General features: G+C 42.0%; 1 protein-coding gene across 5 annotated transcripts in view; it reads left to right on the top strand.

Annotated features, from left to right (window-relative positions):
* Positions 1-2,623: 2,623 nt before the first annotated feature.
* Positions 2,624-23,008, top strand: part of LOC310902892 ((E2-independent) E3 ubiquitin-conjugating enzyme FATS) — a 65,183-nt gene continuing 44,798 nt past the window's right edge. The window contains exon 1 of one of the 5 annotated variants that reach the window (XR_014587058.1): positions 2,624-3,342. Coding sequence is in view for 3 of the 5 variants with exons in the window: in XM_083845118.1 (XP_083701244.1) it covers positions 3,177-3,342 (166 nt within the window). In the remaining 2 variants the exon portion in view is untranslated. Of the gene's footprint in view, positions 3,343-5,632; positions 5,820-23,008 lie in introns of those variants that run through there. The other 4 variants (XM_083845118.1, XM_083845119.1, XM_083845117.1 and 1 more) reach the window with 4 other exon arrangements.

Here is a 23,008-nt window from a genome sequence, read left to right as displayed (position 1 = left end):
CTTAGCCACGCAGTCACCCTGTCCCTCCTCAGCTACCCAATACGCTTAATCTGTGTGATATTATACACGTCTGCTTTGAGCTGTGACAGATTGGGGCCATGCAAACTGTTTCAGAAGTATGATCCAACTTAGTATATTCCGGGCGTGACTTCAAGTAATTACGTACGTGGATGCAACTTTGCCCAAAGACGTTTTTGTTATGAGCAGTGAATATTTACTGCAGGGATGTGGCTCTGCTAGCCCTCGCTGGAGCTCTGTGTGCTGTACCTCGCTGGTCAGGGAGAGGTTGCGTAGCTCCCTCATAGCCACATCTCATCTCAAATGCCTAGAGGGAGCAAATGGAATTGAAAGTGCTTGGTTTGAACTTGAACTGAACGCCGTCATCTGGATGTTTAAAATGGAGTGGAATCAATTTGATATGAAAAAATTGCAGTAGTATAATTGGGGGTTAAAGTGTTATTGGGTCCTCATCAAATGCAATTAGAGAGAGAATATTCATGTTGTGAATAGCACACCTTTAATCTTAAAATATTTCAGAAGCTCCATATGTGTGGTGTTTTTTTTTTGCTCTGCATTTGCAGGAAAGTTCCAGCCTAGGTTAATAATATACTAGCAGTACTTCACAATGCTCTCCAATGTACAGAAGTAGCTATTAAACTGTCAACAGCACTAAAAGATGATATTTTGATGGCAATGGATAGGAACCCCATCTTCCTGCTCATGCTACTCAACATTTCTGTAGCTTTCAAGCACAGTCAACCACAATTTGTCACTGACTTGCATACGTGACATTGGCTGAATAGGTAGTCTGAGCTACAACTGTGTCAATCAATTTTTTTCAGGCAAAATGCAGGTAGCATCAATAGACAGCCATTTCCTTTTCCTCCTCTGTAGCTCTTGATTGCACTCGTTCCTGCTCACCATCTACCTGGAGACCTCTAGAGAAGGCGCTGGACATGCCAACTTCATTGCTGAAGCTGTTCTGCTGATATCGACCTGCATAATCCCCCTTCACAGCTGCAGCCAGAGATATCATTATATATACAGAATGAAGATCAAATTCGGTGTTGGTACATCCAGCAGGGAAATGTTTCAAAGGACCGAGCTGGCCAGTATCTGTCTGGCTATCTTCTCCTTTTCTGCCCAACCTTTCCTTTCATGTTGCACATATCCTAAAGGATGTTTTAAGCACAATGCAGGTGAAGAAGTAGTGTTATTTCAGGGAAAAACATATTTTCTGGCCATTGTTAAAAATCCCACTATGGGAAGACGTGACCTCAGCAGCGATCTCTGCATCCACTACCTTGAAACCCTCCCATACCTACAAGCTGGAAGAAACAACAGATTCTAGTTTGTGTCAAAATCTAGCAGATTACCATAAGCTCTTCTGTCCTTGCTGCAGTTTTACACCGGTGACCCTTTGTCATTCAATCCCATCTGCATCAGAGACTGAATAAAGTTGTGCTTTTCTCAACCCGAACAGTCTAGAATAAGAATGTCAGAAGCAGAAATACACTCCACTTATAAGATCTCAGGTAAAAGAAAATGATTTCATAGTCTTGTACACTCAGTTGTTTTTCTTTCCTGTCTTAACCAGCATGGTGAGAAAATGGTGAGAGGAAAATGTGTGCACCTGGGTTATTCTAGAAAGGCCCAGCAGCAAACATTATGAAGTCTGCCATGAAATGTTTATCAGTCTAATTACCATTACAATGTTATGGTTCTCTGGATGAATCTTGAAATCAAGGGCGAAACTCTTTGATTTAAAGATTACCGAAATCACTGTACTCAGCTGACAGGAAGACAGGCACTGTAGACTTCAGTAAACTACTTGAACACAATACAGAGCTAAAAGGATTTTAAGGAATTTGTTCTTATCTTCTCTACATTTCAAATCTACGCCTGCTTTGAGTCTAATAACTTTGTATTACTTGTTTGACGAAAGCATATCTTCTGGAAAGGTATCTAGGAAATGTAGAGGTCACTAATGCTCTCAGTGGGTTTTTCTAGTGAGTAATCTCCTTCTCCATTAGAAGTATGTACCTCTGAAGTACTTCTGCTACAAGTAGTTGCTGCTTGTAAAACCCTCGTACACTATACTCGAGTTAACTCTCAATATTCTTTTTAACAGGAAACCAGCTTGAATTGCTTATTTTTAAGTCCTTTTTCCTAAGTAACTCCAAATAATTTCTGTGGCTATTTTCTATGCTCTATTACTTGCCAGCATCCTATTTAGAATATGGATTAAAAAAACTAATACAGTATTCCTGATGAAATGCTAAAATATGCTTTTATATATTCCAGTAATGCATTATATACCTTCATAGGTAATTGCTTTAAAAAATCCTTCATTGTCTTCAATTATTAGTTTTGTCATCAAATGATCAGAATTATTGTTATTTGTCATTATTTTCAATTATTATAGATTTCGAGATGGCTGACATTGAGGAATATAATGGCCCTACTGCTGATTATTTACAAAACTGTACATAATAATTTAAACGTCACATTGAAAAATATCACCTTCAAACTCCCTTTTAAAAATGATACTGCCAGGTATGAGTGTTGTTTTTTTTTTTAAGTAGATTTTTCATTGCAGTTTTTTCCTGTATCCTGTTTTTAGAACGAGAACGTTTTGAAAGCCAGGTGTTAGCTATTTAGCAGTCCAAGAGGTCATTACCAAAATATGTGCAAAACCACGTGCGAGCGGCATACTTGGAGATCTCCTCTTAACTTTGCTCGAGAAGCACTCAGAAACAAAGAAGCCGGCTCCAATATTTAAGTCAAGGAAATGAAACATTCATGTGCTGCAGCGAGATATTGTTGCTGTAGCTGAACCGACCCGTGCCTGCCTGCCTGAGGTTTGGAATGCAGAACAGGATTTATATTCGGGCCGTAAAACCTGCGTTTAGGGACACAAATTCCCACCAATCAGACTAAATAAATCAGCGGGCCCAGGTTTTATCATCACAGATAACCCTCGTTAATCCAGCAAGCTTTTCCCGAAGACAAAGGACAAAATGAATTCCTTCATTTGTGCTGCCTGAGCGGCATGCTAATGTGGGGAGGTGGAGGCATGAATAATTCACGGCGCGCAGCCCGAGCAGGCAGCTCCTGGCTGTCCCTGTCACCACCGCAACAAGTGGCGGCCGCCCCATCGCCGTCCCGGCACCCAAATGCCTTCTGGAGGGAGCAAAACCCTCTGCCTGCCCTGCGCCCGCCACGGCCGGCTGGATTTCAAGGTTAAGCCTCGTGCAAAATGGACCCAGGAAGCGCAGTCCTTTGTAACTCAGTTGTACTTGACCATAAACTACTGTTCGTGGAAGAGAGCCGGGTGCCTCGGTAAGTTTGGGCAACTTTTGACGTTTTCTCAAGCTGTCGTAAACTCTTTCCAGGTTACGGTAACTTTAACGTGTCGTGTTTTGCCAGGTTGCCTAAAAACTGCATGCATACTTTTTGCCTTAAGTGACTTAAAGGAGCCTAGGAAGGCATGCAGAATCTTCATTTTTAACTCCAGGAAATACGTAAACAAGTGTCTACAGAACTGACACTGAAGTTACAGTCAAGCCTCCTTAAATTTACTTGTACTATTTAAATTTTCAAATCCCTGTAGCACACTACTAAAACAAAATATATTTATGATCCAAATTTGATTACTTGCAACCAAAACTGAGGCTAATGTAATTCACTGTCAGGCTGGAAAATCTGAAAGCATGTTTGTTACTCTTCGTAAGAATTTTGGTTCCCTTCTGTAAGTGTAACTTGTATGGCTGCTCTTTTTTTTTTTCCAGCTAAATGCATTTCTGATTGGTTTGGGAACAGAAACTGGGACTTTCCTGCCATTCTTACAATGCACTAACTATTCTGTTGTATCATAAAGTAGTTGAAAAGCATTAGTAACTTACCCCCTTTTTCTAAGGATATAAAGGAGTTATATTTTGCATATAAATCATATGGCATTGTTGAGGTAAGAGTAGACTTAATCCTTCATTATAACACCAGCACTTTTTGCTCTACTATTCATTATCTGTCTATCTACCTGTAATGTTTGTCTCAATTGTTTGCCAGTTTTTTGTTGTTTTCTGGTAGCGATACCATCAGCATTTCCTGCGAGCTCTCAGGTAACTCACTACTTGGCACAGTTAAAAAATTGATATAAATAATCAGCTCCCAAGAGGAGAGGCTGTGAACAGGAGCATGAATATGAAATGAATCATAAATAAGTTTTGATTGTGGATAATAAGCTCTTCCTATTTTTATTTGTTTGCTTTTAATTAGATAGTCCAGATTCTGCCGCTTCTACTTTATTTTCTTTGTTTTGATCATAAAAGCATTTTATTTGACATCCAAAAGACAGCCACGTTTTGAAGGGATAAAAGTACAGCATAGTGATATCTAGTGCTGACAGTAATTAAATGCCCTATGTTTTAAACAAAAAAGGAAAGAAGAAAAAAGAGGTGAAAATAGGGATATGTAAGTAACAGGAGAAGTGCAAACAATGGATGTAATCCTGCACTCCTTAATCATGGAAGTAATCCTTATTCACGTAGGTAATCCTATTGGTTTCAACAGACTCACATCAGTAGGTGCGGTAGCATGAGGCCCATATTTTTCCAGGAGATAACAACGTCTGTCTTACCTGGATGTTCTGTAATGCAATTTTAGCAACACAGTTTTTAGTGGTGTTTGAATGCATTAAAGTGATAATACTAAATTATACTTTGCCAAATGTCTCTTTTGCTTCTAAAAGTGTAAAAGAGAAAAATGGAATAATGCATCAGATGTGTCAGTAAGATGGTACAAACCCTACGTGTTTTATTAGAGATGTGCTTGCGGTGGAATAGCACTACTCACCTTGGTAACTGTGTTTGTAGATTATTTTGTGATCCATGAGGTACGTGAACTTTGCTTCGTTTAGGTTGGTATACAACTTCAGCATAAAGTCTCTGTGACACCTGATATCTCATAAAGTACATATGGGTCTCCATAAAAGTGATGTTGATGAACATTGTTCACCTTTCTGCTATAAAGGAGTGTGGATTTTGTGGTAATGTCCTGTGAATATTGTTATTTTTTTTGCCGTTACAGTCTCTGACTTTGCATTATGCATTTGCATAAACCTTGTGGTCGTGTTCCCTTGTGCTCGGCCCAGCATGGCACTTCCGTGCTTTCCACCCCAAGGCTGTGTAGTGCTGCCCTGCAATCCAGGATAGGGCTGGGGAGCGCCTGTGTGCCCTTCCCCAGGCAGTGCATCTATTAATGAGGGAAAACTAATTACTTAGAAGCTTTCAGTGCAATGGGGTTGAGAAGTATAAATAGTCATGAGCTATGACTCTGTGAGCCATCAGCCTGTGTTTGTGCTGGATGCCAACCGTGGATATGAAAATCACCCTCCAAACATTGTGGCTGTTGCTGTGTGAAGATGCTTATTCTATGCAAATATTCTCTTGTATGCTCCCCAAATGGATCAAAGTACAGATGAAATAAAAGCATAATAGATGATGGTTCTGGATGACATGCAGAACTTGTGCTGAAGCGAAGTTGGTATTAAGTATCTCTTGGCTTTTTTTTTTGGCTGTGCTGAGATATCAGTCACCGATTTGCACAGCGATGTCACAGAGAAGCAGTCGGATGCTTAGGCTCTGTGGCCATTACGGGCAGTGGAGGGCTGGAGGCGATAAAATGACCAGTGCCAAGAGGCTGGAAGGGCAGACTGGCTGGCAGCTGCTGCCAGGGAAGGCCCGGAGTGACCCTTAGCTGCAGCATTTCGTTTTCCTTACTCCATGCAGGGTCCCAGCAGGAGCACTATGTCTCTCCAGGTAAGTCCCTTTCGGGCCCTGTCCATGTTCTGTGGCAGGAGCAATGCAATTTGTAACCCTCGGAGTATCCTACCAGCTTTGGTTGCGCATTAACTTGGACTTCATAACCACAGTTCTGAGTATATTTTTTTCTAGATCTGGTTTAAAAAAAAAAAAAAAGAAAAAAAAAAGTGTTCTAGGATGGCTCGGCTCATTTGGTACCAGTAATCATGTGCGTGGTGATTTGGGACAGCCTGCTTTTGTCCTTTGTGCATACAAGCTGTGTACAGTAAGAGGCATTTTCCGTTACCACTGACAGGTCATTCTCACGCCTTCTTTCAGCAGAGGATACCCGCGTCTCCTTGCTTCCCACCCAGGACAGAGGGCAGGGGGACGCGTAACCTCTGTTATTTCCCCCGGTTAGAAGCTCTGTAGAGCCGAGCTGTGGGTCTGCATGCTGCAGGTACAGGTACAAACAGGTTCTCCGTGATTTGGCAGCGTTCCCTCCTCCGTGTCAGACATACGCCGCTGCTCTTTGGGGGTGGGGGCACAAAGGCAGCACACTGTGGCCGTTCTCCCCAGCTGCAGGCACTGCTGCGATTCCTCCAGTTCTAAGCCCAAACAGTACACTAAAGTTTTAACGTACAGGTAGAGGAAATCTCCTAGCTGTTGTTTTGCAGCTGGCAGAGGAAGCGGAAAGACTGGAAAAGCCAGCGTGCAGCCCACACAATGCGCAGATTGAGCAACCCTGGGAGCGTGGCCGTGGGAAAGATGAGCACTGGTGGAACCACTTATTTTGGTGGAACCACTTATTCTACCGGTCCCTCAGGTCAGAGCCCTGTAACAAACCTCACCTGATGTGGCATGATGCGGTCACTGGCTGTGGAGCCGGAGATGTGCCCCGTGGTTCAGCATTTCCTTGTGGTGGGGCCTCCAGGTTTGTTGCTTGTAGGACCGTGGGGACAGCGGTGCCACCGGTGTCACCGAGTGTCCCCAGTGGAAGGGAGCCATGAACCACTGCGGATGATCCAGTTTGGTCTTTATCCTTATCAAGACACCAAACCAACACAACTGCCCTAATTATATGTTTAAAGCTGACTGGTAGCTTCTGAGTGGAAAAGCTGAGCTGGTATGACTGTACATATTAAACGGGGCAACAGCACAGATAAAACTGCAGCGCATACACACTTCTAAAAATAAAGGCATTTGCTTGTCCTCCGTGTGTTCCTTTGCTGTAATCCAGCTCTGTGGCTGAAGCAGAACTGGAGGAGCAGCAGCACTCACGCTGGTAAGTGATCCAGCCCAACCCCGGGCTGATATCCCCCAGGGCGTGTTTCGAGGCTGTTCTTCTTTCATACAACATCGCTCTTGCTTCGTATGACATTTTTGTCTCTGTCTCTCCAGAGAGGGAGAGGTGGGCAGGGGACAATCACGACCAAGCCCGTGTGTGTGGTCCCCAGCCCAAACCTGTCTCAGATTGCAATCAGTGATGTGTAACGTGCATTCATCATGGTCGTGTGTGGTGGTGTAACATGTCAGTCTCACTTCCCATGTCCTGTAAGATTAATGAGGTGAAAGATTCATCCTCAAGTTTTGAATTGCATAGTTCTGGGGGAAAGTTTCTTTCTTCCTCCCAGTGGGCTAATCTGCTAAGGAATTAGCCAGGCTCCTGAGGAGTTGTTGTTGTGTGTGCACCCAATTGTGACATCTAGTAATGTCCGAGGAAGATTTGATTTCTTAAGCAGAAGAGCAGGCAGGATGCAAGGGAAGAGAGCCCCCAAGTCTTTCCTGGCTTACTGCAGATGATGAAATCGTTCAGAGCTACAGGAAGGGGTGCTCTGACCCCGGATGTCAGCCTTTATGGATTTAAATGACAACTACAGAAAGGTCACCTAATGGTTGAAAGTAATTGCCATCAGGCAGGACACAACAGCACTTGAAGAAAACTAAGCTGTAAAGTGCATCGAGGGCCACACCACAGCCTTGTCGCGTAGCTGCAGCTGACAAACAAAGCATCTCCTCCAGGTCTGGATTCGCTATAGCAGATGAGTAAAAGACATTGGTTGAAAACTTTATTTCACAGCCTTCTGAAGGCGTACTAACTATAGCCTATAGTACACGTTGCTGCATTGTGCTGTGAGTGTGACCAGCTGGAAGAGTGTGTTCGTTTTCATTCATTAGTTGACAGTGGCGTCTTCAACATGATCTCTGGCGTCATGAGCAGTAAACGATGGGATGGTGTGCTTATGAAGGTTAAACTATTGGATTTTTGGTATGATTTGCTTATGTTCAGAAAAGCTACATGAGGATTATTATTAGGCACAGGAGTCTCCCCCTAACCGTTACAGTAATGAACAACTGCTGGAAAGTGTCTGCTGTTTCCATGGTTTGAGGCATCAGTGGCCCCAGTGAGAAATGCGTTATCTTTCAACCAAGTCTTTAATTGCTTCCTGAGTTTATAAAAGAGTTAATCTATTACTGGCAAGATTTTCATTTCAGTTGTGGGTGAATCTTAAAACATCTTTTTGATTGCTGTCAAAGTCAAGAGATCTGTGTGAATTACTCTGACTAATACTGTGGTGTTTTTCTGTAGCAACCACTTTTCGTTTTTTGGTGTTTTCACATCTCTCGGCAGCACATTCCTGCGAGCTTTGTTCTTGTTGTGAAATTATGGTTATGATCTTCTCTTCTGGCATGTCTGGCACCTGAGAGTCCACCAGGAGCAGCTGGAAAAGTCCTGCACAAATGCTGTTAGCCACTACCACTTCTGAACATGCATGAACTTTCTTCTGCTCCCTGCAAAGGATGCACAGCCTCCCACTAAGTGTTGAATCCTGCCTTGTAGATGGTGCTTTACCATTAATAATTAAGGTCCTGTGTAGGGATGTATCACAAACAATTAAAAATATGTCTTTGTTGCTGGTATTTAACCCTTTCTTAATGATCAGATTGTCAGTGTATTCTTTGTAAGAGACAGAGGAGGTAATGGAGCAGAACACGTGTAATAAACAGTGACAAAATATTGCCAGTTATTTTGGTAGCCTTTTGGAAGATGAAGAATTGGATCAAGAGAATATAGGTAGATTTTCCCTTGTATCTGTAGTGTAAGCCTGTACACGTGTAAAAATGTTTCCTGATTTGCGTGGCTGTGAATGAATCTTTTTGAAGGAAAGGGAATCTGGTGAGTCCTACCCGGCTGAGGCTGATAGAAACACCCCGAGGATGTGTAATACCGGAGCGGTGTCAGGCTTTATCAGACCTAGGCTCGGAGATAAGGAGAGGTGTCCTGAGCCAGCACAGCACCGATGCAGAGCTCCTTCCATGCAGCGCTTCAGCCAGGTAGGTGGAACAAATGCATTCACAGCTGTCAGACAGTCGTACATGTAAATCCTGCCCATAGCTCTTTTGTGTAGCTAGGGCTAGTTTGGCAATGAGTTTAAAATGCCATTTGGGATTTTTTTCCCCATTAATATCAGGCTTTAGCAGGCAAAGTTCTCAGAAGGAGAATACTTTTTTTTCCCGTGTTGTCAGGTTTTGTTAATGGATCACTTTTCAGGCTGAATTGTTCTGAAGGCAAGGTTTAATCAACAACTATGTGGCTGGCTCTTGCTTTGCTAAAATGTGGTTCAGCTGTCCTTCTCCTCATGTGACTGAGTGAATGAAAATGAGAGACCCATTAAAATGAAGGCGGGCAGTCACCTTCATTAATAACACTGTGCAGTACTGCAAAACCACCTGAAAGTCAGCCTGCAGCGAGGTTCAGTGCTGCAAAAACAGCACAACATTTCTAAGCACAATTTAAAGAAAAAAGGTCTTAAAGCAAGGAGATTTCATGTTTGTTTCCTGTATCAAGAGTTGGGTGTGCTTGTTGAATTGGATACAGCGTACTCACGCTGGGTATGATGCACCGTTGAGGGCACTGTGGATATCTCCCCTCTACAATCCTTTCAATACAGAATGCAATAGTTGGGGGGAGATACAGAACTTAATGGGAGGAAAGAAAAAGCTGCCTACCAGAATGGACACAGCAAATTGTTAACTGCTGCTTCAGATTTAGGAGGGTTGCTATGGTTTCTTTTATAAAAATCTGCCAGCCACGGCGCTGAGTCTTGCAAACAATGCTGCACGTAGGTGTACAGAGGTGCATCCATCACACGTGCAGCGCCCACCCGCGCGTGCCGTGTCAAGGCAGTGCCCGGCACACCGCTGAGAGCTGGGCATCCGCAGGCTCCCTCCCTCCCTCTCCTCCCCTTGGGATTAAATTGTTGTAACGCACATTGAAAACTGCCCGGTGGTAACGGCCTTGGCTTGGTGAAAAGTTCAGTGCACAGCAGGACATCGCTAAAACACCCAAACTTATTTCCCTGTCATGTTCTTCCCTTTTTGTTATCTCGTATTTTTGAATTTCTTAATGCTGAAATTTTTAGGGCAAACGCTGCTTCCTTCCTTTTTTTTTTTTTTTTTTCTTTGCCTGCATAGTGCCTAGAACAACAGCTCATGACCTAGTTCTGTCTTTTAATTGCTACTGCAATATGAATTTTAATTCCAGCCAGAGTCCAGATGTATTGAGGATATGGAGCACGTGTTGGGGCCAGTGCCATTTATCTTGTAGGCCAGTGTTTCTCAACCCTTTGAATTCAAGGAGTCCTTAACCTTTCTGAAAAATTCTTAAATCATCACCATGTATTTCACTGTTGTCTGGTGATGAGAAATGGAGATAACAACTGTTAATCTAAATGCTAATATGTGTTTTCTTCTACAGCTTAGCTTGTTTTACTGTTCTTTAATTTTGAACTAAAAATATTAATGGGGATGAACGTGAGCCTTGGGCTTGCATCCTCCAGTGCCCAAGTGAACCTGGCCACAGGTACTGACAATTTCTAGGAGCCTGTCTAATAGGTAAGGAACCCAGCTTACAGATACTTTATATTTTTTTGCATCCTTTCAAAACCATTTTTGATGAGTTATGAACATTGGTGGTACAAAAAGAGTGGGTCAGTTCTGAAATGTGGGTATTGTGCATCTGGTGGAGATCATAACTTGATGAACAAGGCATTAGATTTAGCATACTCCAAAAGAGTACTTTTGGGAACAATTTAAACTTTGCTTACTTAAAGGATCTTAGCCTTTATTTACTTCTCTGTGCTTTAGAATAAACATTGGCTACACTGAGTGCATTCTAAGCATCCCACAGATTTCCTCTATCAGCTGACATTTAGCTGTTGTGCTTAGCTAAGAATTCCTTCTTCTCCTCTACTGAAACGGGTGGTGAAGGCAAGTTATCAATATGCCTTCTACAGACTGCTCCAGAGAGGGCTTAATTTTAATCATTCTGTGATTGCAGCTTGTGACAGATGTAGGAATCGTTCGGGAGGAAAAAAAATGCACATATGAAAATGTAAGCTGTTTTAGGTTAGTTTATGTCTTGAATGCTGGGATCCCCTAGTATTGAATAATCAGCACAGAAGTTTAATTGTTCATATTAAGGAAACTGCAAAATGGAAAAAACAGCAGTTTCTGATGTACGCACAAGCATGCCTTACCCAGAACATGTACATAGCAGTCACGTGTGAGAAGGGGAGCCTTTCTTTATGTTATGCCAGTGGATGTAGAATGCAGAAAAGGAGATATAGTGATACCCTGGAGAGGCAGAGGAAGAGAAGAAAACTCAAACAAGTCCTGAAACGTGACTCAGAGGAGCCCAGGGACAGGCAGAGCATGGACACGTCTGGGCTGAGCATGGTCTTTGAGAAGGCGCATGGAGAGGGGCCTTACTTTCATCGTCACAATATCCCCATGCCCAAAATCTACCCGCCAGACCCTGATGTTTGCTGGCCACTGCCAAGCAAAAATTTAAGAGAAGGCACTTTGAATTGTTACCAGAGTGATGTATTATAGATATGATGTATAATGCAGCTTATTCTCACAGTAGACATAACATTACTGCCATATATTATTAGTGATATTTGATGTATAATGCAGCTATATTTAATTAGCTAACTAAAATGCATTTCCTGCCAAGGAGATGGTGAGCAGGAAGGGAAATCACTTTCTTGGAGATTTGCCTTATAGAAGGGGGAATATAAAAAAAAAGTGGATAGTGTAGTCTGAGAGACAAATTTAGTGCATTAATGCCCAAGTCTCCCCAAAGTCTATGGTACCTTGTAGCTGAAATTTCAGAACACAAACCAGCAATTTAGCTGTAAAATGAATCTCTCTAAAAGGCAACCAGAATGATAATCACATTTTAGAACAGCAAATTCAAATTAATCTAGAAGTTAACAGCAAGATAGCACGAAGCCTCTCTTAGATTTACCTTTGGGAAAAAAAATGTTCCTCACCCAAAGGGCCGGAGCCTTGCCTTTAGCACACATTCAGACACAGCCCATGGAGTTATCAGTGGTACATCTCTACCTCTATCATCCCCTTGATGCCCGCCCTCACAGTGGCAACGTGAGATCATTAAAGTAGGTTTGGTCTTCTCCCTGTGGAGGCAAGACACCAAGTTTGCTGGCCAGCAACCCATGCCAGTCTCTCAACTCGTCTGCGTGTGGGTGCAGCAGTTTCTATGCCACCACGCTGCCCAAAGCCAAAATCTCCCCCCGCAGCATGCAGAGCCCTTCCCTGGCAGCTGAGCTCCTTGCAGTCGCCCTCGCGTACGTCTCTCCGGTGGGACACGTGGGCTGGCTCGGTTACTGGGTGTGGGAGGAGGATGTGGCAGATGAGCCAAACACTGCTGCAGGTCCCTCTCCTCTTGCAGGTGGGAAGATGAAAAGGCTCCTTAATGGGTCTCTGAGCCATCTTCCATCAAAACAGGGAGCCTTCTCTTGCTTAGGGCAACTGGCACCGCACAGGGTATACGTGCGGGGAGTGCCCCAGGTTGGGGACCCCAAATGTGGGGCTGGCAGGCTGGGGGGAAAGGGGGCAGAGCTGTTTCGGTGGCTCCCACTGGGTGCTCGTCCAGCACACAGAGCGGAGCATGAAGCCCTGCCCCAGGTCTGAGAGAAGCCAAGGCCAGGAAGGAGTGAGCAGAAGGATTTTCCAGCTGGGGAGGTTGGGCCCTTCCAACCCTCCCAGCTGATAGATGGACAAGGCAAGTTAGTGCATAACGACTTGGTTTTAATCACATGTGCTCATTTACTGTCTGGGTCTCCAGCGTGCAGCTCTGCCTCTCCCTCACATCTCAATTCTGCTTTATTAATTTTAATGTTGCTTCTCTTCCCCTTTGTGCTCCTCAGGTAGCAACAGTGTTTTTGCTTGTTTTCGGCATTACAGCAGTAATATTTCCTGAGACAATTCATTTCTTTAATTTGTTGTTGTTCCGGTGCCCAACGCTTCCCGCTCGTGCAGAGCTCTCCCCGGACTCGAGAGCCTCTCTGCAGTACGTGCGTCTTCAACACAGTTTATTTTAATCAGAACTCCCGGAATTCTGTAATACTTCAGGCCAATTTCTACAGTAAATCTGAACACATTCGACACAAACATGTGCAGCCGGTGATCAGACATAATTGCCAACAGTTTCACACCCACAGAATCCTTGCTTGACTCCGCATTCCTGGAGACCCATCTTTCCCGGCACCGTTTCCAGCAGGAATCTCTCAGTTGCTAGGAGATGGAATTTTTTATGCACTTAAACATGAAATATTTTTAGTATGAAGTGGAGAAATACCTATAGAGTATTCTGGTTAATATTTTTCTGTATTAAAATGGAAGGACCAAAACGCAGTGAGAAGCAAATCTCTAGAGGCTTGGAGGCCAGGTTTGATACAGGTACTATCCAGGCACTAAAATACTGCTTGAGTCTGTGTCTGCTGCATTTAGTTGGAGCTCTGACAATTACAGGTTGTCACAGGAGACTTCCACTTCTACACCTGACTCAATTACCAAGTCTCATGCTTCTCGTAATATTACCATTGCTGTAAATAAAGTCAAATCATTCTCTGCTTTCTTTACCATTCTAAGGAAGAAGGAAGTGGCTGGTTTCTAGCACCTAGCATCAAATTGAACCTAAGCTGCAGATGAACTCTTGGTTGCATTTGAATTAAATATCTTCTCAATAAATTTGTGGTTATTGATGCATAGATTTTAAAAAGCAAAACCTCCCATATTTACTGTCTGTTCCCAAATTCTCACTAAAAGATCATCTAGTACAAAAAGGCTAAAAATACCATGTGTTTAGATACCCTTAAAATTTAACAGATGAGAATCCATAGTAGACACAGTACTTTAGCACACCATTAGATTATGTAGAGTGTTACTTTGCTTTCCATAATGCATTCTTTTCCTTAAGCAGCCTAATACTTGTTTTCCTTTTTGTCTGTTATTACATGCTGAAAAGATGTTTACATTAAGCCGTTCGTGACTCTTGGTCTTTTTCCGAAGTGATTAGTTGATTGCAGCTCAATAATGTTTGAGTAATTTAAATTAGTTCTTGCACTTCATGTTTGTAGTGATCTGAGCCTGTCTATATACAACTTCTGAATTGTGTCCAATTCTGGGACTCGCTAAACGTGCATGTGTCAGGCAGGCTCCACTTCCAGTATAAGTGCTGGCTTTGCTTTCTCTCGCTTGTCTCCTTTTCCAGCTGGGGTTGCACAAGCTGACTGCAAGAAAGAGCAGCGGCAGATCATCCCTGAAATTTCTCTCCTATAGGAATGGAAGCCCTCTAAGCTTGGGATTCCCAAACCATGCAGTGCATACCATAGAGCTATTAGACCATTGCATGAGTTGTTCCCGTACGTCCATGTCTTGTAGAGGTCCTTACCTTACCCCTCTGATTTTACTGCCAAGCCTCTTTCAGCTCAGATGAACTTCCCTGTCTTAGGTGCTTACCCCACTCAGCTGCAGGGCAGTGGGGCTGATGCACAAAGAGATGGGGCTGGATTTGACACTGCCAAGGGTGTATCAGAGGTTGAGGTGCAGGAGAAGTGGGAAATATTTCGAGGTCCTAGGTAGGTGGAAGGTTTTGCTATGGGTGAATAGAGGAGAAGATGATAGATGCCTTATTTGCATGTGTGCATGCCTCTGTGGCATGAAGCTTTGTCTTCCTTTAATAAGTTAGCCTGGGGTGATAATACAATGTTTGTAAATAGATGGTGGTGGGATGGAAACCCCACAGAATAGATGTGGTTTGCAAACAAGGATATATTCAGTGTTGTAAAACTTAGTACCACCTTTGTGGGTTTTACAGCAGCAGAAGGAAAAGTCTGGGATGCACTTCTTGATTCTTATTTTTTTAAAATCTACTTTGTTAAAGTACTTTTTGTAGTGCAAAATGCCTGAGCCGTCCCTGGAGCAAAGACTTCCTTTTAGCAGCGGATTGCCTCCCCTACTCCTTTATGTGACTTCTTTTATCCTATGAACCCTGTGTTGCTTTGCCTGGCTCACCCTCCAGCCTGGCTGGGGGGTTTATTCTGGGAACTGGGAAAATACACTTTTGAAGCTCAGGTCAAGAGTCCATCTCCTGTTACTTTAGACCTTTTAATGAGCCATTTACTTTAAACTAGAGAAACTAGCTGAGACACCTGGCATGGAGTGGGTTCGGGCTGTGGATCCCAGCATCTGGGAAGAAGGTGGGAACTAAGGCATGCCCTTCCCATGAGCCCATCAATCAGCTGCTGCGGCCACCCTCCCCTCTGCTCCAAATCCTCACCCATCTATTTATTTATCTATTTATTTTTGTCTCCAGAATGTGAGACTTTTTGCATGGGACCAGGGCACCTCAGAGTGCTCAGAGGCAGAGCTGGGCCAAGAGCTCCCAGGTCAGCCTGGCTACAAACAGGGGGAGAGGGCTCAGCACAGCACCTCAGGCGCAAAGCTGAGGTATGGTGCTGAGAGGGAGCAGTACCTGCAAGAGGACAACTGCTTCATGGAAATGAAACTTCTCCAAAAACCACAGCTCTACATAGACAGCCAACCTCTGCCGTGTTGCGGGCTGTGCAGCTCTATGCCAATATCCACCAAAAGCCAGACAGAAAGAGAATTCCGTATTTACATAGAGATTTCTTCCAGATTGTGACGTTTTGCAGTAGGTGCTGCTGGGGAGAGGTGAAATCGCTGGGCAAACAGTGCCATCGCTGATGCTTTGTGTTAGGAGGGCTCATTAACTCCATAGTACCGTTTGTGAAGATGAAGAGTCTTCTTTTCACAGTGCAGGAGTTTTAACTGTGCCCTGGCTAAAGATTACCTCAACCTGCTATAAATTGAGCTGTTTCACTAATTGGTTTCTTGGTTCATTAGCCAAATTGTGTGTACGAGGGAAATGGAAAAAGCTCAGAATGAATTTCCCTTGCAATTCTTAATTTAAATGGTGAATAATAATTTAATGTTGAACAAAACATGTTATGTGATCTGCAGTGATGGAGCTAATTTTTTACTTTGGGATGTTTTGCCACCCTTAAAGCTCTCTGGGAAAATGATCCTGAGCTGTCTCGTTCTGGTGTGGTGTGACACCCAGTAGGAAAGTATAATCATTATGGTATAATGTAGTTATGTCCAATTTGGTATAAAAACACTTTATCACAGGCTGTTCCTCCTCATATATTATTGTAAGTAGTGAGAGAGCAGAGATAAACAGCAAAAATCTTAAAAAGTCAGCTTAATTGCAATGCATGCTGGGGCCCTGTTTCCGCTATAGCTATTTAAGTATCAGAAATATGATGTGTCCCTGGTTTATTCTTTCCAATGCAGTGCACTCAGCTAAAAATCAAAGATTAACTCTGAGCAGCTAAAGCAAACAAATTCTACTAATTCATCAAAGCAAACACTGCAGAATTTAATCTGTTTTATGAATTTTCCACCATTGATTGTTATGGCATGACTGGGGCACGGGAGGTCATTTGTGAGCACCGAATTGCTAGTTGTGTGACAGTAAAAAAAGAAGGCTAAAAGAAAGGTTAAATTAAAGAAGCTGCTAGAAGCTATTTTTGTGAGATGAATGTACATTATCTAAATTAATAACAGTAAACCTCCAATTAGCTGAATGTTGATGCAGAATTACAGCTTTATAAGGTAAATACATGTTTTCTCATGCCAAAGGGTTGGGTAAGAAAATAGTTAGCTTGTAAAGTGTAATAGGGTTATAGGTAGATGAACGTTGGCTGTGAATCGGGGCACGGTGACCTCACTGCTGTGGTTGACAAATTTTACAATAAATCCCTCACTGCTTCCAAACAGCCCTGCAGACAATGCACCTTGTTCTCCAGAGTATCCTCCCATAATACGGGTGGGCAAAAACCTTGAATGTGCTGCTTTGTTCTTCATCAAGCAGCTTCGCTTTTGTTTTAGAACAGAGGTTTATTCTTCAGCTCAGTGTAAGCTGTTTTGGCACAAATAAATTTAAAGTGGGGCCTCTAAAATTGTTTCTGCTTAATTTATTGAATATCTCTGAAAATATATCTCAAAGAGAATAGCGGCTATGAACTGCCCTTGTGTCTTTTGCAATCTATACAGCCTAAGATAATTGAATTATGGAGTTATTGGGACAATTTTCTCCTTGGAGATGGTAGAATCTTTTTGCAGATTGTTTTTATGTGAAAGGTGAGTTAGGCTCTTAGATGTAACCTCTTCCAGTAACACACTGCATTTGCTGGCATTCACGAATACTTGCAGTTTACCGTTTGGCCGTGTATGGGAGTTTAAAGTTATTATGACCTTGAATATTATCAAGGAAAAAATCTAGCCTGAAAACAAACATACAAGGAAGAAAAAAAAAAAACAACAGCAAACAAACAAACAAACAAACAAACAAAAAATAGTTCACCATTTTCTCTTTAGGTCTTCTCTTCCTCCTGTGCTAGAAGATATAAAGTTATTTGCCAGCCCCCTGAATATTTCTAAATGGTGCCCACAGTGTCTCGTAAGAGGCACAGTGATGGGAACATACCAACAATGCTAGGTCGGAGTAAAGATCCAGTTACATCGTGATCCTAATTCTGGCCAAAAAACTGAGGGCAGAGGATGCGGCGTTGTTCCTGGCACTCCTCCCTGATGTCCTCGGCCAGGGACCAGGGACCTTCCTGAGCTCGGAGCAGCCTCTCCGTGATCTTGATTAATGCCAAGGTTGTACTTACCTTCCATAAGCTTGCCTAATTGCTTTCTGAATTTGTTCTCTGTGTAGGTTTGTGGCATTTAGGTCCACAATTTAATTGTGTTGTGCAGAAAAAATATCTTGTAGTCTGCATGTTAAATAATCTGGCCAGTAGCTTTAGCCCCCCATGCCTCTTCCCAAGCACCTTTTGAAAGCTGTTTGTGATTTATTATTATTTTTATTTTTAGGCATCTATCATATCACTACTCTTGACTTTTGCTGACAAATCCCAACTTATTTATTTTCTTCAGATTTTGCAGCATAGGTCCCCTTTCAGGGCCATTCTGGGACAATATTGTTCTTAGTATACTTCTATTTAAGCAAGGAAAATGAGTTTTAGTAGAAATTGAGGTACAGCTGTGTACATTTTGCTTATTTATCCAGTTTCCTGTACATTTTCCTTGTTTCTTGGCTCTGCTCATTTGTCAGACTGCTCTTCTGCTATTTCTATATAATCCATGCTGTTTTGTTGTTGTCTTGCATAGTGTCCACTGATTTATCTTAACCCCATCATATTTCTCAGATGCCCGTGATATCAATATCCCCCTTTTTTTAAAACAAACAGACATTCTGGGTTACTCAGCACTTCTATGCTTATTAGAACTTGCAGACTATTGCTTTGGTTGCTATTTTAATGCTCCATGTATAAATGCAGTCTTACTTGTGTTGACTGTTCTTTGCAAATTTTATTTTTTATTGACCTGAGACTCTCCTTATCCTCTCTGTCCAAGGAGACTTTTATATCCATCAGCTTTGCTGCAGTTTTTATTGGAGGAGGAGGGAAGGTGGGGTTGGGAACAGAACGCTCTCTCACCTTTCGAAGCATTACCTGTGCTGTTCTATTCTGGGGTAGCTGGAGCCAGGCTTTCCTTGCAGGCCTCCTTGGTCCCTAAGTTTTCCCAATAAAGCTTTCTTTCTCTCTGTTGCATTTCCCTGTGCATGGTCTGCTTTATTAGGATGGGACTATTTTTTTTTTTTAAATTATTTTTCAGTGAGGGCTTTTTTTTTTTTTTTTTCTGCTCTGTACACCCGTGTCTTCCTCAGTTTCTCTAACTGACTATCTGAGGAGAGATCGCTCTCCTGAATGCTGGAAGTTGTATTTCCAACACACGTAATCAAAGACAAATAGCTATATATGTTGCTTGACCCAGATCAGTGGTTGGACACCAGCCTACCTTTTCTGTAATTCACTTTTTCCTTGCTTTGATCCCCACGGATGTTTATTTTACATTTCTAGCAATCTCCGAGACATTTAGCAAAGGCTTTGGATATAAGATGAATTCCAAAATCCATAGCTTCTCCTCATAACATGTTTTTGAACTGAAATCCTCTTGAAAGGTCACTTGAAGGCTTGAAATACTTGAGCATTTAGATTGTTGTTGATTTTTCTAATGGTGATTGACTAGCCATCAAGCTCTTCTACCAGAAACAGAATAAGTGATTGTATTTTCTTTTCTTGTAAAGCCCACTGAACTTCTCTAATATAGCTGCTGGTGCAACCGCAGTATGCACAGACGGGTATCCAGGGAAATGGCACGTGGGGCAGACTAACCAGTTCAGAAATTGTGGTGCAGAAGAGCAATCACTTCATATGTGTGCACTGTGCTTAAAAGAAAACGCTAATCCATTTCTAAACACTAACGATGAGCGGTTCATTTTCACAAATATGGCCATGGCAGTGTTTAAGGTACAATAGCTCTGTACAGCCCCAGTGTGATCCTATGGTGACTTCTCTTTTGTTGGTAGCTGATTTGTATGGGGCTCAAGTGAATGGTCTTGCTTATCATACCAATTACATATTTTTAGTTGTTGTACAATTGACTGTGGATGTGTTGTATGTGATAATTAATTTATAGCTCAACTCTTGGTTTAATATCTTTTCACCAAGTCTGTCTGCTATATGGTTTATTGAGTTCACAGTTCTACAGGCAATCCCAAATAGTGCATAATTTCACAGGCATTTTATTGTAGATTAGAACACCAAACTGACTCACAAATGGTTGAAGACGATTCCTTTATAAAATAAATAAAAATAGAGCTGTCTCCCCCATCATATTTGAGAAGATCAAATTGCTTCTAAGACTACTTACAAATGTTAAAAAAAAAAAGTTACCATATAGCTAAAAACTTCAGTATTTTTCATATTTTAGCATTGATCTGCCTATGCGTGAGTCTGATGCAGTTTTAATTAGTCTCCTTTAAGCAGCATGATGGGGTGTGTAAATTTTCATGTGTCATCTTGGTACTCTTCTCTTTGAAATCAGTATGTCTCTTCTGCTCCACTTTTAGTTTGTCCTTAAAATACTTTTCCATTTAGCTTCCAGGCTTTAATGATCCATCTCTGCATTGACAAAAATGCAGAGTATTGAGTTATGGTAGAAAAATGTTAGTATCATATGGTGATATTTTTTCTTGGGAGAATATAGATCATGTAAATAAGGCAATCATTGCTGAGAAGTTAACTTCAGATTTTTGGTTTCTCCAATACAAAGTGCCAAGTCTTTTCTTGAAAATGAAAGATCATAAGCACTTTTGGGAATTCAGCAGCAAAAATATCTAAAATAGCTCTGAGTATCCCTTTGTGAAAAGCTGCAAGTCTGTTTTTTGTAATGAGTGATTTTAAAGAAAAAGCAGGTTACTCATCCTTTCTGGAAAAGAATTAGCTTTATCTAAGGCAATCAGTGTTTATTATTACTTCTGCATTTGGAGAAACAAATTAAAAAAAAAAAAACAACATAGTATCTTAAACTTCTTGGTGTTCGCCACAATTAAACAAAACTTTATCCTTTGAAGAACGTGTAGCAGATCTTTTTATGTTCTTATCAAATGTTTTTCAGTTCTGTATAGTTTTATATCATCTTCTGCTTGGCAGCCACATAGCAGCCATTTACTCGCTGTCTTTTGATTAATTCTCTTACTATTCCAGAGCATACTATACCTAGTTTGTTTAGAGAAAGGGAATATGTTTCGTATTTAAAAATCCCTTTTATTGGAGTTACCGCATCCTTGGAGATTAAGTTAGGTCTCAGTCCCTTCCAAATCGTGCTAGTCAAAGGTCCTGTCTTACTTGTCCCCGAGGAATCATTTATAAAATGTCCCCAGGTGGAGTCTAGTTTCTAACTGATGACTTTACCATGTAGGGCCTAACTGTTTCTAATCTTACACATTGATGGGTCTGTATTTTATGTCTCCGAGCCACTGAAACTGTTAACTGCCAAATTATCCTCCACTGTAATATGTGGGTTATTTCTCCATAAAATGGACTGACTTCACAAATGACAATCCCTTCCTGCCAAGCTCTTGCATTTTAAGCCATAATTATTTCTGGCACACGGTGCCGTCCGATGAGCCCTTGTTAATCCGTGTTATTATCTCGGATAAGCTGCTAGTGCCTGGCTGATTTAAGACGGGAAGGGCGAGCAGAGCGACGCGAGGGAGCCCGAGTCCCCGGGCCCCGGCGCTGCTCCACGGTGCAGCCGGCTGGCTGCGGCTCGCTCGGGCCAGCTTTGAACCGCCGGGTTTTTCTTTTTATGAGCAATAACCTCCATCCAGTCTTTAAAAGAAATGACTCAACACTTTCACCTTCTGAAAGGGAAAAGCTGTATTTTGAAGTCTATAATGCATGAAGGTGTCGGAAGCCTAATCTAGTATAAACTGCCTTCAGTCAGCCCTCTTAAGCACCAGGGAAGAGAAATGAATATCTGAAAAGCACCAAATAACTACAGTTGCACTCAGATTTCATGGCTATATGTGATAGAGGTCAGTGACATAAAGCTGTTTATTTCTTCACAGAAAGCAGTGTCTGTTATCAGAACTTGCTGAAGGCAAAGGTATTGGAAACTCCTCCGTCAAGGCAACCTGCTCTGCTGCAGCCTCACGTCGCACAGGGGCTTCCTTCCCTCCTCGCTCGGTTACTTTTGACCCAGCTGCCGGAGATACCTTTGGTGTTGGCTCCTTAGAGACTGAAGCTACAAAAATTTGGAGCACAAAGTTATGATAATTTGGGTTTAGTGTATTCCAGATCTCCATCCAGTAACCACTAACTAGAAGCTGGGGTAGAAAAGCAGGGGCTTTGGAAGAGTCAATTAAATGTTGGAAATGTCGGACCCGTGTCTCGGTTGGTTTCAGGGAAGTCAATAGCACCTTACCGATTTAGCTTTACTTTTCTAAAACAACAGGGAACTAAACAGGCAGTGGTGTCTGAAGGAAGGGAACCTTACAAAGCCCGGCATTATCCTTGCACTGTGGCTGCTGCACCCTAAAGCGTTAACTGATACCCAAGGTACGGGGACATCAGGTGCTCAGTTTTGGTACTTGCTTTAATAAAAGAAGATAGAAAGGCAAAACACCGCCACCCAATTGTGGATTAATAAACTTTCCTTAAATGTTGAACGAAGTAGATAAATCTGCATTTATATACCTGTCAGCATTAACATTCTGGCCAGGGTGTTAATCCCAATATTACTGTAACTAATGCAGTGCCACATTTAGAGTAATAAGACAGTACTAAATCAAAGTGACATAGACTAGACTGACCTTCCAGAATAATGCTTTCAGTCTAGAGTATGAGCAACATCTTTGCCCTTTTATTTAAAATAACATAAATCACCTGCTGAAATGTTTGTTTACATGGTAGATCACTTTTACCCCATTAATTATCCAAATAGTATATTTATTCATTTATTGGTGTCTTTTTTTTTTTTTTTATTTCATTCTTTAAAAGAAGGGCAATATCCTGAAAGTCTGTGATTTGATTTGTTTCAGAGGACAAGATGTTTAACCCAAATGAGCATAAGCTCCATCATGCCGTTGTCTGCTACTCCAGGTGTCTCTGCAGTGTGTCCATGTGTAACAACAGCACGTGCTGTAGGATTGCAATTAACAGAATATATTAAGTGGTGTATAAAACAATAGTCCTGAATTTTTTCTTTCTTGCCATTATTTGACCTTAGTGTTTTGAGTGGTTACAGCAGCACACGAATTTTGCAGTGTTCCTCTGAAGCTGGCTTCAGTTGGTAGGATTTTAATTTCCAGTAAATACTTCAGTTGTAAAAATTGGCCTTTTGCTCCCAATTTCCCTGAGCAATGCAATACTCAATAGAATCAATACCTGTGTATACAC

This window comes from Anser anser (assembly GCF_964211835.1).
Source record: "Anser anser genome assembly, chromosome: 7".
In the NCBI taxonomy this organism is placed as follows: Eukaryota; Metazoa; Chordata; class Aves; order Anseriformes; family Anatidae; genus Anser; species Anser anser.
This window is presented reverse-complemented; position numbering and strand designations above follow the sequence as displayed.